Here is a 13828-nt window from a genome sequence, read left to right on the forward strand (position 1 = left end):
TGTTAAATTATAGCATCGCCATATCGAACTATTACGCTTACTGTATTTGATTACTTGATCATTAGTGTATCAAACTTACTACATAGACTTTGTGTAGGTGTGTTGAATCCGATAGTAGCAAGCGATTTACATTAATTGTAAACACGTACAGTATATAAATGAAACATTAAGATCTACGATAACTTTTAAATTATGTAGTGCGAACGTGATAAAATTTTAGATACGCGTGTCTATATCTGTAACTGTGTGACTATAATGTACCCTTAATTTCAGTGCGTTAATTGTCTAATTATTTGGTTTAATAGTGTTGAGGTTGAGCAAGTAAGTATTAAAGAGATGATTATGATAAACTGGCGTAGCCAATACTTTGTCATTACTTATACGAATAATACAGTAGCCATAACTTGTAAGATTTTAGTGTTACAGCTTAACAACTATAATAATTAGTTCCAGTGCAGGTTTAGGCATTTACAAGCCATTTAGTTGCAATTGTAGAGATAAATGTACGTACTGTACGTATCACCGGAACAAATACGTGATTTTAAGATTCGTGTGGATATTACAGCAGTGCAGTAGTAATTTACGTATAAAATAATGAATAATGAAAGTGCTCATATGTGATTATAAATATAATAATTTATGTTGTTGTAGGAAAAAGACTCTTTGCTAGAATACCCTATATACGTAGAAAAAGATGTTAGCCAAAAATGTATTTGTGATATCACTGCACCAGTTCGCAAACAGTTTATCACATAATTTTTCTTAAAATTAAAAGTATGCGGATGAGAATACTAAACTCGTAACATTAACTAAATGGTCATAATCTCCAGTATACTAGATAGTCAGTTTTAATATCATATATTAAATACCAATCATCGTGATATTGTCTATCATAATAATTATGTGATCGAATAAAGAAAAAACACTAAATTTCTACTCTAGCAATGGAAAGACGTCAAGAAATGTTAAAAATTTTAAAAGTCTAAAAATACGTCAGCAGGCATTTGATGAGAATGATTATTGTACGGTGTTCGGATTAATCTAGCCATAATATCATAGGGCTAGATTAAGCCATAGACGAGCAGTAATACATCTACTAATTATTACATTATGCGTATCAACTGGTAATACTTATCATAATAATAATAAAGATGATCGGTTAGGCAGTAACTTACCGGAATTGCATATACGAAGGTTGCCGCAAACATAAATAATAAGAAGACCAAAAATAATATGAATAAATCTCTTTTATAATTACGACAAACGCCAAATTTGCATGCTTTAAACGGAGAAGAAAACCAGCCTACAGCATCTTCCGGTCGACTATATAATCGTAATCAAACCATATGGTAGAAGAATGAAATATGAATAGCCATATTACGAGTAAGTATACAGTATTAACAAATACTACAAAATGTAATGGCATTGGCTATTAAAGAATCATACTTTGGTTTCGGTAAAGGTTCAGGTGCTTCTCTCTTTAATCCTGCAGGTCTATGTTTCGCTTCATCTTCAGTAAGTAGGGTTAACTCTATTTCCACTTTTCCCTGATTTTATCATTACGATACTGTTATTAATCACTTTTCATGTGATCACGCAATAAAAGTTATTCATCTTACAGCCAAAATATCTTCAGATTTATGATTCTGGGCTACAACTGGAAACCATCCTCTGGCAGATTTCTGTTTCATCAAATCGAATCTTGGATGGTTGTCCGATTTTAGCATATTTAATTCGCAATGAGCTGCTTCCTTGACACCACGGGGCATGTCCAGTAAGTCAAATGTGGTCATACCTGGTTATATAGCAATAAGTATCGATTTAAGCTCGGCAAATTGAATAACTTAAATTTACTACGTTGATAATTTTGTAAGCTGGTATTACCAGTAAAATCATCACTTGAAAACATATCGGCATCCCAAACTTGAACAATCAAGTTGAAAGGTTCATAATGTTCGGTTTCATCCAATGAATAAAAGTGTTCCTAATTACATTATAAAAGTGAGCCTTGACTGATGAAGTGGGCTATGCTTGCAGTATTTTCAGAGTAATTTAAAGTAGTTACAGATCAAGATTTACTTTTTTCTTAACCACAACTTTCTCTTCCGCGGCTAGGTAATCGAATTCAAAGATCATTCGCCAATTAAAATTTCCTTCCCCGGTATAGGATCTTTACAGGAATTTTACAATAAGAAATGTTAGCATGATGTAAGTAGAATTCATATATATATTATATAAAATGACGTATCACATCTGTGGTGGACAATTGACGATTTTGAACTAACTTGTGATGAATATCGGTACTCTGCTTGTTGTTTTCGTGCCCCTTAATCCAGCTAAATGTTTATGAATGATAATCATATATTGATAAATTACAGTTAAACTGGAATATACAATAACTACACACAAAGCATAGTTATGGTTATTTAATTTATAGTTGAAATTGGATTTTTGTAAATGTGAGTGTAATGTTACCATTTTACGTAAATGTCGCTCATTTGCTCTCCTGATAACATGTTATGGTCATTGCATATGACATCTTCAGTGTTCCAAATAACGACTCGTAGTTCATAACTATATACGCACATACGTGTATACCAATTCATAATTCCAGAATAGGAAAGTAGAAATTAATAAATAAAATTAATTACCAACATAAGGCGCTCTCTAAAACACTTGCATATACATGGTAAATTCGATAGTACAATGTATAAATTATATAAATTAGTATCTGATAAAAACGTCTGTTTTATTTTCGTGTATAATTATAAATGTTTGAATACTAACTGGCTGTACATGTTCTGTAATTATACGGATATTTTATTAATAGTTATGTACATACAGATACAACACTACGGTATATAATATATCTCGATATAATAATATAATCATGGCTACATCAACTCGTTACGAACTCCTTCAGTTCATGATATGGTTTTGCTACATTAGTAGCTAAAGTACTAAGAATGCAAAGAAGCCTTGAGAGAAAATAACATACCGTGCTGGCTTTCTTGGTGAGATGTCAACATGATCCTCGGGGATGGGTATATCCATAGGAAAGACATCAACCCACATTTCTAAATTTCCCTACATAGATATGGGTAATGAACGTCGTAAGATTTTTAAAACAGAAGTCAATACGGAGCATTTAATAAATTTAGACTTGTACCTGTTCAATGCCCGGACGACCTGGGTTATAAAGTGGTCGTGTTTCAATATGCTCAGGAACTAGTTTCATTCCTCTGCCGGAGATCTTGTGCCATTGATGTAAAGCTTTTAGTGCAACGTGCTCATCAGTAATTACGAGCCGACCTATGAACATTATTGTACATTTTCAAAAACTAGTATTGTCACTAGCTTTTATAATCATCGAATATAACAAAGCCTATAGCTATGTTGTCGCTTCAAAATAGCCAAATCAAGATAAGTACTAAAATACTATACTTGATAATTCGATCTTGTAGAATTAATTACCTCTAGAATCAATCAATTCAGTGGGTCCAGTAATAATACATTTACCAATCGATACTTCACCATCAGCATAGTAAGGACCATCTAATTTTTCTTCCTTGCATAGCCGATTCAATATCTGAGTCGGTTTAAGAGGATCCCGCCATTTATTGTAGCCTATCCTAGGATTTAAATTGCTAACTTATTATCTCATATAATATTGGCAGCATTGAACATGTTGATAAAAATTTTCCTTTTGATTACATGCTAGCAAGAATTTTACTAAGTCTGTTACAGTGGGTTTAAAGTTAGGGTTAGAATGCTGAGTTGCCATATTCAAACAATTAATTTTATTATTAGCTTTCATGGACAGGAGAGAAAGCATTCGGTAAATAATTACTATAATAGAGAATAGTAATCTATTAGTGTAGAGATGTCTAATCTTGCTATATTAAAACTTTAAAAATGTGTGCTTTTACCAACTGACAAAGGTATTGCTATGCAACTGATTTAATCAACTTTAAATTACTACACAAATAAAATTGTGATTACACAATTTTTCATCGATTACCATAATTTTTATAATAGATAATCACTAAATTCCAGAATACATAAGGAATGCTATAACTTTAAAATAGTGGAACTCACTCTGAGTAGGTTATTGGCAGTCCACATGACGGCCGATGCTTGCTATAAAACCGATTTTCAATGTCAATTTTAGTTTCACCGATTAAATCGTCCGATCCAATCATATCCATATCATAGACTTGAACCGTCAATGTAGTCTCTAAAGGAATAGTTGCTTCAATATGAAATGCCCTAGAATTCATATTGATGTGATTTGATTATGGTTAGCTACTTGTAAGGTTGAGATCAGTTCATAATAGTTTAATAGGTATATTTAAACGTAATTTTAATGTAGAATTACACTATAAATTGGGCATAATCACTCAGAAGTACTTTCTAATGTTTTAATATAGAGCAATACTTCTTGGAAGCAATTAAGGCTTACCTTCCAAAAATTGGGCTTAAGTTTTTGGAAATATAATTTTCTCGGTCATTAATTTTCGTTTTACCTAGTGAAACTATTAAGTAAGGGTCTGCCTATATTGCATTATGGGGTAATAGTCGAAGCTTAGAAACCCACGCAACACATGATAGCAGTATAAATTGATTAGTTTAAAATGTTTTACTTACTTTGCCATTAATATCTGTCGGGTGGAGGTTATTGGCCTAAGGGAAAGAAAGAATTATCTCACATAACCAAATAGTGACATGAAATTGCATTGCATGTAAAACATATCATCGTATGAATGTAATGCAGTTTTAACAATTTTAGAAGTTTTTCAAGTCACAATCATTGACCGGAGTTAAGTCATTCCTATGGTTTTTCAAGTTTTTGTTATAAATAATTCTGAAGTTCAATCGTCACCCACACAATTTCATTCTTTAAAATGATACGAATCACTTGGCATGCAATGATAATTTTACCATTGAATTACTTCTCAAGGCAGATATTACAGTATTCACACTCTTATACTTGCATAATAGCCTCAATCGAAGGATCAACTGCATTGCTTAAAGAATTCCCTTAATTTACGTATCGACTTCTATTGATTTCAAAAGCAGTAGTAATAGTATGTATGCATACTAATTCTAAATATCACATCATTCTTCTATTACCTTAATAATATAAATTCTGACTAATACGCTAGTGGGTTTACTGGCTGGCACGTCGGTAAACATTCCATTCGTACTATTTTCAATAACGCATTGTGGTAAAGGTAATCGACAGATTTTCAGATTGCCCTACATTATATAGAAAAGAAGAAAGTTAGTGCGTACTCGCTTATGAAGCTCTAAAGATGTTCTAGAATACAATAAGCATGATTATCGCTGTATCTCTACAACTAATATGTAAGAAACAAACTATATGCAATATTATAATGCACTATAATAAGAATGGTTATCTACAGATTGTAATTTCAATATGAAATTGCAAAGTTACGTATATTTTTATCATCATACTTTGAAACAACCGACTATTTTAGCGTTATCATCAGCATTATTATCGCGCTTGCCACGATAGAGGGCAAATGACTGTATTACATCCTTAAAACCACCAAATTCCGGTTGATTTTCTAACTCACTGTCATAAATCTAAAAGGCAAGCAGTAAAAACGAGGCTGTTTGATTTGCTAAAATGATCGTACTAAAGATATTTCTCAGCAGTTACTCAATCAATTTACCTTTAGTGTATCGACATTAGTAAATTTTTTGCGATCAACATCACTAAAAGTGTTTTGTGATGCATAGTACTTTGACCACCAATCAATTTTTTCATGCTCCGCTTGACTCTTCTTAGTTGCTTGTGAAGGTGCAGAGCGTTTAACTGTTGTTGATCGAGTGATAGATCTACCATTTCGCCTATTAGCTGTGTTTTCTCCTGCAGTCCGATCAGGATTATTATTAGCACTATCATTAACAGCCTCATGTTGATGTCGCTGGTCCACGTTGGCAACTGTACCATTTCCATCTGTAATTCCATGCACGTTATTATTAGCACCAGCTAAATGACCAGTACCTGTGCCAGCAAAATCGACAATCTAAACAAATCAGATAAGGAGAGTATTAAAGTGCATCTAGTCCAGCTAATTACAGAAGATGGTAGTAATAAGGACTCAAATGATTTGTTCTGTGCAAATATATAAGTAAAGATTATTACTAGATGATAGTAGAGGCATATTAATCTTACAGGCATGTCAATCGGGTTACTGTGAGCTCCAGGTATGGAAGATACTGATTGGGCTTTGTCAAGATCAGTTGTAGATTTGCTATCAGCTAAAGCTGGATGTATCTTATTTGACATCTGAATATTAATGCTCGATTGATTGGCGAATAATGAGCCTGCTCCCTTCTTCCGACGTTTATACCAAAATCTATCGAAATTATCGATCTCGCAAGAACCAACTAAATAAAATCGACCAAAGTTACGATAATCCTTAACGCGAACGGCAATTGGAGCCCAGAATAACGTATTTTCTGGTACTTCCTAGCAAAATCAAATACGCATATGATATAAACAGTTTTGAAGTTACATTTACAACTATACCGTATTTAACATCACGATGCTGTTTTCATAAATGAACTATAAAAATCTTCGGAAGCTAAAAAAGTTCACTATGAGTAACAAATGCATGGCCTAGAATTAATTAACTAGAATCAATATGATTACCACATCCAAAGAAGCAACAACGTTAGTGAAGTTGGGATTTTTCTTAGCATTACTACAAATTTCAGACTGGACTACTTGACCACCACACTCAATTTCTATTTGTGGATGAACAACGGCTTGTAGCTGAAGTTTTCTCATATCTCTTACACCCCAAAATAAAACCTGTTTTCATTGATAATTAGAATATATTATAAAAAAATTTGGAAAGTAGTCTGATAATGCATCAAGAGATACTGCTAGATTAAAGTTTTTACGCTATAGAAGTATTCTAAAATTCTTGATTCTAATTGTAAACATTACTCAGTTGCGCTCATTGCAATTACCTGAATACGAAATTTGCTTAGAACTGGTCGAATTCCACTGGGAACGGGAATAACTTTTTCTATTTCATTTCGAGTGACGGCTAAAGGTAATGGGGGTAGGTAATCAAAATCCATTCCAAATTCTTGTACCTAAATGAATGAAGTTATCAATACGAACTTAAGCTACTTAACAAGATGAGAGTACAGTTTAGTATCTTTTTACTACTATCCCATGAACAAAAGCTAACAGTAGCCTTACTCAATGAGATGATAATGTAACGCTTGAATAACTTATATTTTTTACTGTATTCAATCAAAGCAACATGTTCGCGTATACTAACCTCGAAGAGTTCAAATGCCGCTAGAATTGCTCCAGCTTCGATTCCACCTTTATATAGTGAATACCATCTCAGCGTGGACGGAAATTTAGGTTTAACATATTCCTCACTCAAAATTTTAACATTAGGTTTCGCTACTGTTCTACCAAGAAACTCTGAAGAACCCTGATAATTAAAATGTACAGATTTAAGAAATTACGAACAAACGTCAATGTAGTAAAAATAGAATGAATATAATGCAGATCCACTATACGGTGTAATCTAGTATTTATCACGTGAAATAGATAAATATTGAGTATCAAACATAGTGGTGACCAATTGCAATTAATTAAAGGGCTCACCACAAGATCATTATCAAAGACATCAATAACGATGGTTCCAGGACTTTTAACAATATCTTCTAAAGTACCATATAAAACGATTGATCGCATTCTAATTGTCTCATCCCAAATTGGGCTCAAAGTTTCTCTAATTATTCTTGTTTCCACTGTTATGTTAGAATACATGATTCTAGCGAAAGGATCTAGATTCAATTTATAAATATGAAACAAAACAATTGTTGGTCAGTCATTACAAGCATATTTTGTGATTGATGTTTTTGTAAATAGGGTTGGCCCATTGTGTTTATGCATTAACTTTTAATTCCTACCAGAAAATCCTGATTTATCACAAGCCGCTAAACTACGAGCTTGATAGAGATAAGCTCGTAGTTCGAATTTGTGTTCCTCAATATACTTGACAGACTTTGGCGGAACCAAAGAGAACTCATCTGCATTTTTTAACTGTTTAGAGAAATACGAGTAGATTTCGATATAATTATAAAGCACATTTTAAGTCGCAAATTCATACAAAAATAAAATTTTTCTTCATGCTCATTGTACCTAACCTTATTTGTTAATTTATAACCTTTCGGTATACCACGGACATAATCTTTTTTGTGGGACTGCAAGCCGAGCCATAACATAAGGCGCACTCTAGCTTGAACAGTATTCTCATTAAATCCATAGCCCTTTTTGCCAGGTACCTAAAATGAATAAAATTTAATTAAATTAAGTATATTAATAACATGGCAATATCTTGTTTAGCTTTACGTCGTTACATTTTAATACGCAACTACTACAGAGACGCTTCTTAGTGCAAAACTTGATTACAACATCATCGATATGTAGTAGAAAAATATTGCTGTATTACCCTGTGATAAAGTGTCTATTTAAAGTGAACACTTCCGTATCTTGAGAATAAATCAATTTATTACATAGATTACGTCTTCTACTAAGTACCAAATTAGCTACGACTAACTGAACTTCGGAAATGAAATCTCGTACTTATATACTTTTGGTTATAGGGTATCATCAGGATACAGGGATCAATATCTATCTTAATTAAGTTAGCATTTCGTTACTAGCGTATTTCAAGGTATGAAAGTCACCTAATACAGCATCCCTAACAACTACTACAATCTGCATTATAACTACTAACACAAATACTCACTTATACAATCTTATATTCTACGATTTAGCACTCACAAGGGTATTCATCTGACTAATTAACACACGATTTACAATACTCGTACAATCTTACAATCAATGTTTAAGATATACTTGGAGCTGCACTACATACCCGTAAAAAGAAAGAGGTCATCTTTCCACAGTCTATTCCCCGTTGGCATTCTAACTCAGAGTGGATAATATCAGCAGCAGGTATCCTTGCGTAAGCGATTCGTTTACCACCAGCTATCATCCATAAGAAAACGTCCGGCAAGGCTTGTTGCGGCTATCAAATAAACAAAATCATCCACAATAACTATAGTATAGATGTCAACAGTAAGTGATTTAAATTACGTTACTCTATAGTGTAAGGTAACTGACATTTAAAGTAATGTTGATGCTAAAGTTTGAACTATTTGATTTCAGAAATTGTAATGCGGAGCAGTTAGAGCGGAATGAAGCATGGAAGAAATTAGTAAAGATTACACGAATTCGTTAGTTTACCGTATCAACCAAATTAGTCAATCTTTCTACCACTTGATGAAAGCTAGCTAGTTTTCCCTTAATATACACTAGGGTATCGGACCGTTTACTTATTTCGTATGCTAAATTCGAAACGACAATCTTTGATTCCAAGGCAATCATTGGTTAATAGAAAGGTTCTTGATAGCGCTCTAAGATTAGTTAATTCAAGTTTGTCACATTTCTTACCATTTCGCGGCTGCACAATTTCATTCTAGCAATATCTAGATCTGTTATTCCTAATCGGTGGCTAATACTCTCATTTTTAAGCATGATAACCACTTGGCTAGCAAAGTGGATACCAATGAAATAAAGATGAGTGAAACCATATTGTACACAAATAAATTTAATTCTTTATAGAAAATAAATCCTATAGCGCTACTCAAATTTAGAGCTAACTTGCATCCAGCAATTAATTCATCCAGGACGGCTCTAAAGTAATCAATAGTTCGTGCATCTTTATGCTTTGCCAGATCTTCTATTTCAACTAATCCACATAACTATTTTCCGTTTATTAATGGAGTAGAAAGGAACAGAAAATTTTGTTTTGATATGTAGTTAAATTGTATTGATTGTCGGCTTATACAGTATTATTCTTTACTTACTAAAGAATGGCGAATCTTATCAATCATATTCGCCAAGTAAATCCTATACAGATGAGCAAGCCACTTGCTTTGAATATATAGACAAGGCTTCGTATTCTCCCAGGGTATGAAGAAATAAGTACTATGGCAACAGAGAAGATATTAGCGCTTTATTTGCAAACTGTGAAAAGAAAATTACTATTCTAAATTGATTGGACGATATCGTACTCATCAAAAGAATCCGGCAACATTGGGTGTGTTGTTGCATGATGATATAGGATATGTTCAGATCCATGATGCTCTTCAGCAGTGCTAACTACCGTGTGTGCGTCATCGGAGGCATTAAAATCGATCTCATTGCCATAATTACCTACATAAGTTTGTATGTAAGTGAGTTTAATCTATACAAAATGTAAGTCTTATAGACTTGTAACATACTGTGTTTTGAAATTAGAATAGGTGTAATATTGGAGTCTCACCAATAGTTACTTAGTACATGTACACTACGGTATTTACTTACCCATAGTTAGTTCCAATTCTACAGGTTTGTCACTATATTTTTTGTTTATCATACTACATTCTGATAATAACGCAAATAGTAAGAACCTTTCCTGTTTCCCAAGCAGTGTCTATGGTTGAAAAATAGATTTATTTAATCTCCAAGGTACGTATTTAACTACCAAACGGATAAATATTTTAATATTTTACATTATTTATAACAACCTTAGGCAAGGCGGGAATTGACGAAACTTTATTACCACATGCTACCGATCCATGGTGCGTTTCACATAAATGGACCGTTAACGATATAACCAATCTCCCACGATATGCTGCACCTTCTCCCTAAACATGAGCAAATAAGAAAAGTTTTCCGCTTCAGAATAACTTTTATTGTGTCTAAATATAAGCTACGACAGGTATATCCATATTTATTCAATTAAAGGAGATACATACTTCGCCCTGATTTAGTTTGATATTTTCATCAAACATAGAAAAATCTCTAGTCGATCCATAGAGATAAATGCTTGTAGGTCCATATGTAGGCAGAAAACCTAAATTTGAAGATATATGCAATACGCGTATAACTTCTGATGATGTATGTATAAATGGCTAGCTTACACGATCGGAATTGTGTCTCCAATCTAACTATATAACATAACGTAGTTATAGCAGAGTCGACGAATATCTCCTCAATGGCATGTTTAACGCCTTAGGCACAACATTTACCTTTAGATAATTTATTATAAGATATCTTGGACATTTCTATCACATGGGTAGCAATAGGAACATCGGTTGCTACAGCATCACTACGAATACATAAGATTAAAGAATGACGTTGTTCATTATAACTTGAACTAAAATTGTTAATAATCATCTCGTGAGAAATTAGTATAAAATTTATAAGAAATCGGTGTAAAGAATTGCAGCAAAAAAGTTGTGGGAAAGTTACTAGAAATACCAAGTGGAATATAGTATAACTAATTGGTATCACGACTACCACTAGGCCGGTAGGATAGATCATGGTAGATTCGGGCTGATAATGTAAACATTATATAAGCGAGGACACGTTGTGAATTAGCTGCACGTTTAGATCAGATACTACTGCTTCTTTGCTCTACATCTACTCTTTAATTCGATCATTTAAGATCTTGCTTTCTACTAACTTTATCATTCAGAGTTAGAGGAGCGAGGTGTATTTCGCAACTACTATACGAATATTTCAACAATTAAACATTATGGAGTAAATATAACCATAGTGAAGTATAATATATCTTACGTTTCAAACGTAGCCTAACATGGTTATGAAGAATTAATTTCTTATTCGAAATAGCAAAGAATACACAGTAGTTTACAGTATTGCAAAAAAGCCGCAACATTTAAATACGTTTATATTACTATGAGTCTATACCTTAGTCTTTTAATATATACTCAAATATTAAATAATCGCTGAAAATACTTACCTATCTTTTATTTGAACTTTTGCAGTAGCACATAATGGCGGAAACTATTGGTTTGGTAATAATCATGAAGAAAATTTTAGTTCATGCTGTAACCCGATAATTATAAGACTGGCAATTTATTTGGTTAATATGAAAACTATTTCATAAGACTGCTTACTAAATCAGTAATACAAATGCATTCGTTCCATATTGGTTTATAGGTATGTCTTTTTACAGGAGTTTTTACCTATATTGTAATTTAGGGACGAAATGCAACGATAAGTGTAATCAGATAAGTCACCAGAAATAACAGACTTTATCACAATGTACAGTAAAATTAACTCACAGAATGCCCAAAAAAATTGACCTCAACGTAAGCATCTGTAAGTTCTTTCTTTGACTGTTGAAAGGTAATAAAACATAATCAAAAAAGTTAAATAATTTTGGCTTAATATAATAGTAATATATGCTATTATTGAGGAGTCTTGCAATGTATAGTCGTAAAGATTAGCGATATTCTACGAAACCGCATAGGCAAATCGCACCTCTCCGCGTGTGATAACTCGCTTGATATTTGGTAAAATACCACTATCCACTGATTACATGCGTGAAATAAAATAAGAAGCAATTAGCAGAAATCTGAGATTGCAGGCCAAAGTAATGACCGTTACACTGTATTTGCTTACTCTGTGGTAGACCATCTGCATAATAAATATTAAATTTATAATTCGCTCTAGCTCTGTCAGCGGAACCTCCATCCGGGCTCAGTAGGTTGCTAGTTTTATTTACAATCATATAGAATTAATATCATGTTAAAATTCAAATTAAAAGTATTTATAATATATAATCAGTCACCTGTCAATGTCGTCTTCGTTCTTAACTTTCCCTGGGGTTGAAATACTCGTTCCACGTGCTATAACTGCAATGTCAACCTTTAAGTATCCCTACACATTGACATTAAAATGGAAAATAATACTTAACGACAGATAATTATGATAGAGCGCATCTAGTTTTATTAGTTTCTCAATAATAAGCAAATAATTTACTTTGCAAGAATTTGTATGATCGTGTGGATCGGTAAGATAGGCCCATTTACGGTAAAATTGATGATCTGATGATAAATTCAGGTATTAACAAGTTTATGAATATTATTATCTCATTCAAAGTACTGTTTCGACAGTAATAATCAAATTTTATTTATATTATAACAGCAATTACTTACCGGGCGCATTATATACTGTTTGAATGTCAAGCTGTAAAATTAAGGTGAACAGAATACGTTGAAAAGAGAATGCAAAAATTATTTGCAAAGTTAATTTAACCCACTAATGTACAGGATACAATTACTAATCAAAAGTTAGACTACAACACACCTTATACATTCCAACTAAAGAATGAGATTTAAGTGATAATTTTCCGCCAGTTGAATTTACCTACATATATATTCAAGTTAAGAAAGAAAACAATATACAGGATGTTAGCATAACGCTGACGATACTTTAAATACAAAATAGTAAAGTATAGTCAATGTTATTTTACTATCTTACTTCAAGTAGAATCATTTTTTCCATCACTAAGGCATGAGGTATCTGATAGTCAAATACAAAAAACTAGAAAGGCAAGAGTATATAATAAAAGCACTTTAGTAACAAGTTTATCTCAATTATAGACTCAAGTTATATGGTTGGTAAAATTGACAATCCAACAGTGACTATTTTATTTGCTACTACCTCATAATGTTATATACCTCATTATATAACGGACAATTTGTAGCTTCTTTGACGTTCGTCTTTTTCTTATCACTACCAACAGTAACATGAACTACAGGATTGATATTTATACCACTTAGTTGTCGAGCTTCGTGAATCCGGATGTTAACCTATGTATATACCGGGAAAGTATAAATATGTAAACCTATTAAAATTATTCATAAGTCATGATTTCAACTTCTTTACGCCATATATATCCAA

At 32.7% G+C, this 13828-nt stretch overlaps 1 protein-coding gene across 1 annotated transcript; it reads right to left on the minus strand.

Moving 5' to 3' along the window:
* Nucleotides 1-1103: 1103 nt before the first annotated feature.
* Nucleotides 1104-13737, minus strand: TRIADDRAFT_27805 (uncharacterized protein; the record flags this gene model as incomplete). The annotated part of the gene is made up of 44 exons (XM_002114317.1): nucleotides 1104-1323; nucleotides 1447-1547; nucleotides 1620-1795; nucleotides 1885-1984; nucleotides 2080-2170; nucleotides 2286-2336; nucleotides 2476-2574; nucleotides 2999-3087; nucleotides 3170-3312; nucleotides 3475-3632; nucleotides 4099-4269; nucleotides 4463-4554; nucleotides 4648-4683; nucleotides 5134-5259; nucleotides 5479-5610; nucleotides 5700-5842; nucleotides 6226-6502; nucleotides 6686-6847; nucleotides 7009-7130; nucleotides 7325-7490; nucleotides 7667-7848; nucleotides 7975-8107; nucleotides 8212-8349; nucleotides 8946-9098; nucleotides 9317-9436; nucleotides 9524-9620; nucleotides 9734-9834; nucleotides 9940-10060; nucleotides 10147-10288; nucleotides 10439-10547; nucleotides 10627-10761; nucleotides 10873-10970; nucleotides 11146-11225; nucleotides 11880-11923; nucleotides 12037-12105; nucleotides 12205-12252; nucleotides 12404-12453; nucleotides 12545-12633; nucleotides 12714-12802; nucleotides 12905-12969; nucleotides 13081-13111; nucleotides 13232-13291; nucleotides 13406-13468; nucleotides 13606-13737. Coding segments are annotated over 44 exons (5004 nt in total), but the record flags the coding sequence as incomplete, so codon positions are not given.
* Nucleotides 13738-13828: the final 91 nt, after the last annotated feature.

This window comes from Trichoplax adhaerens, genomic scaffold, assembly GCF_000150275.1.
Source record: "Trichoplax adhaerens TRIADscaffold_7 genomic scaffold, whole genome shotgun sequence".
Lineage (NCBI taxonomy): Eukaryota > Metazoa > Placozoa > Uniplacotomia > Trichoplacea > Trichoplacidae > Trichoplax > Trichoplax adhaerens.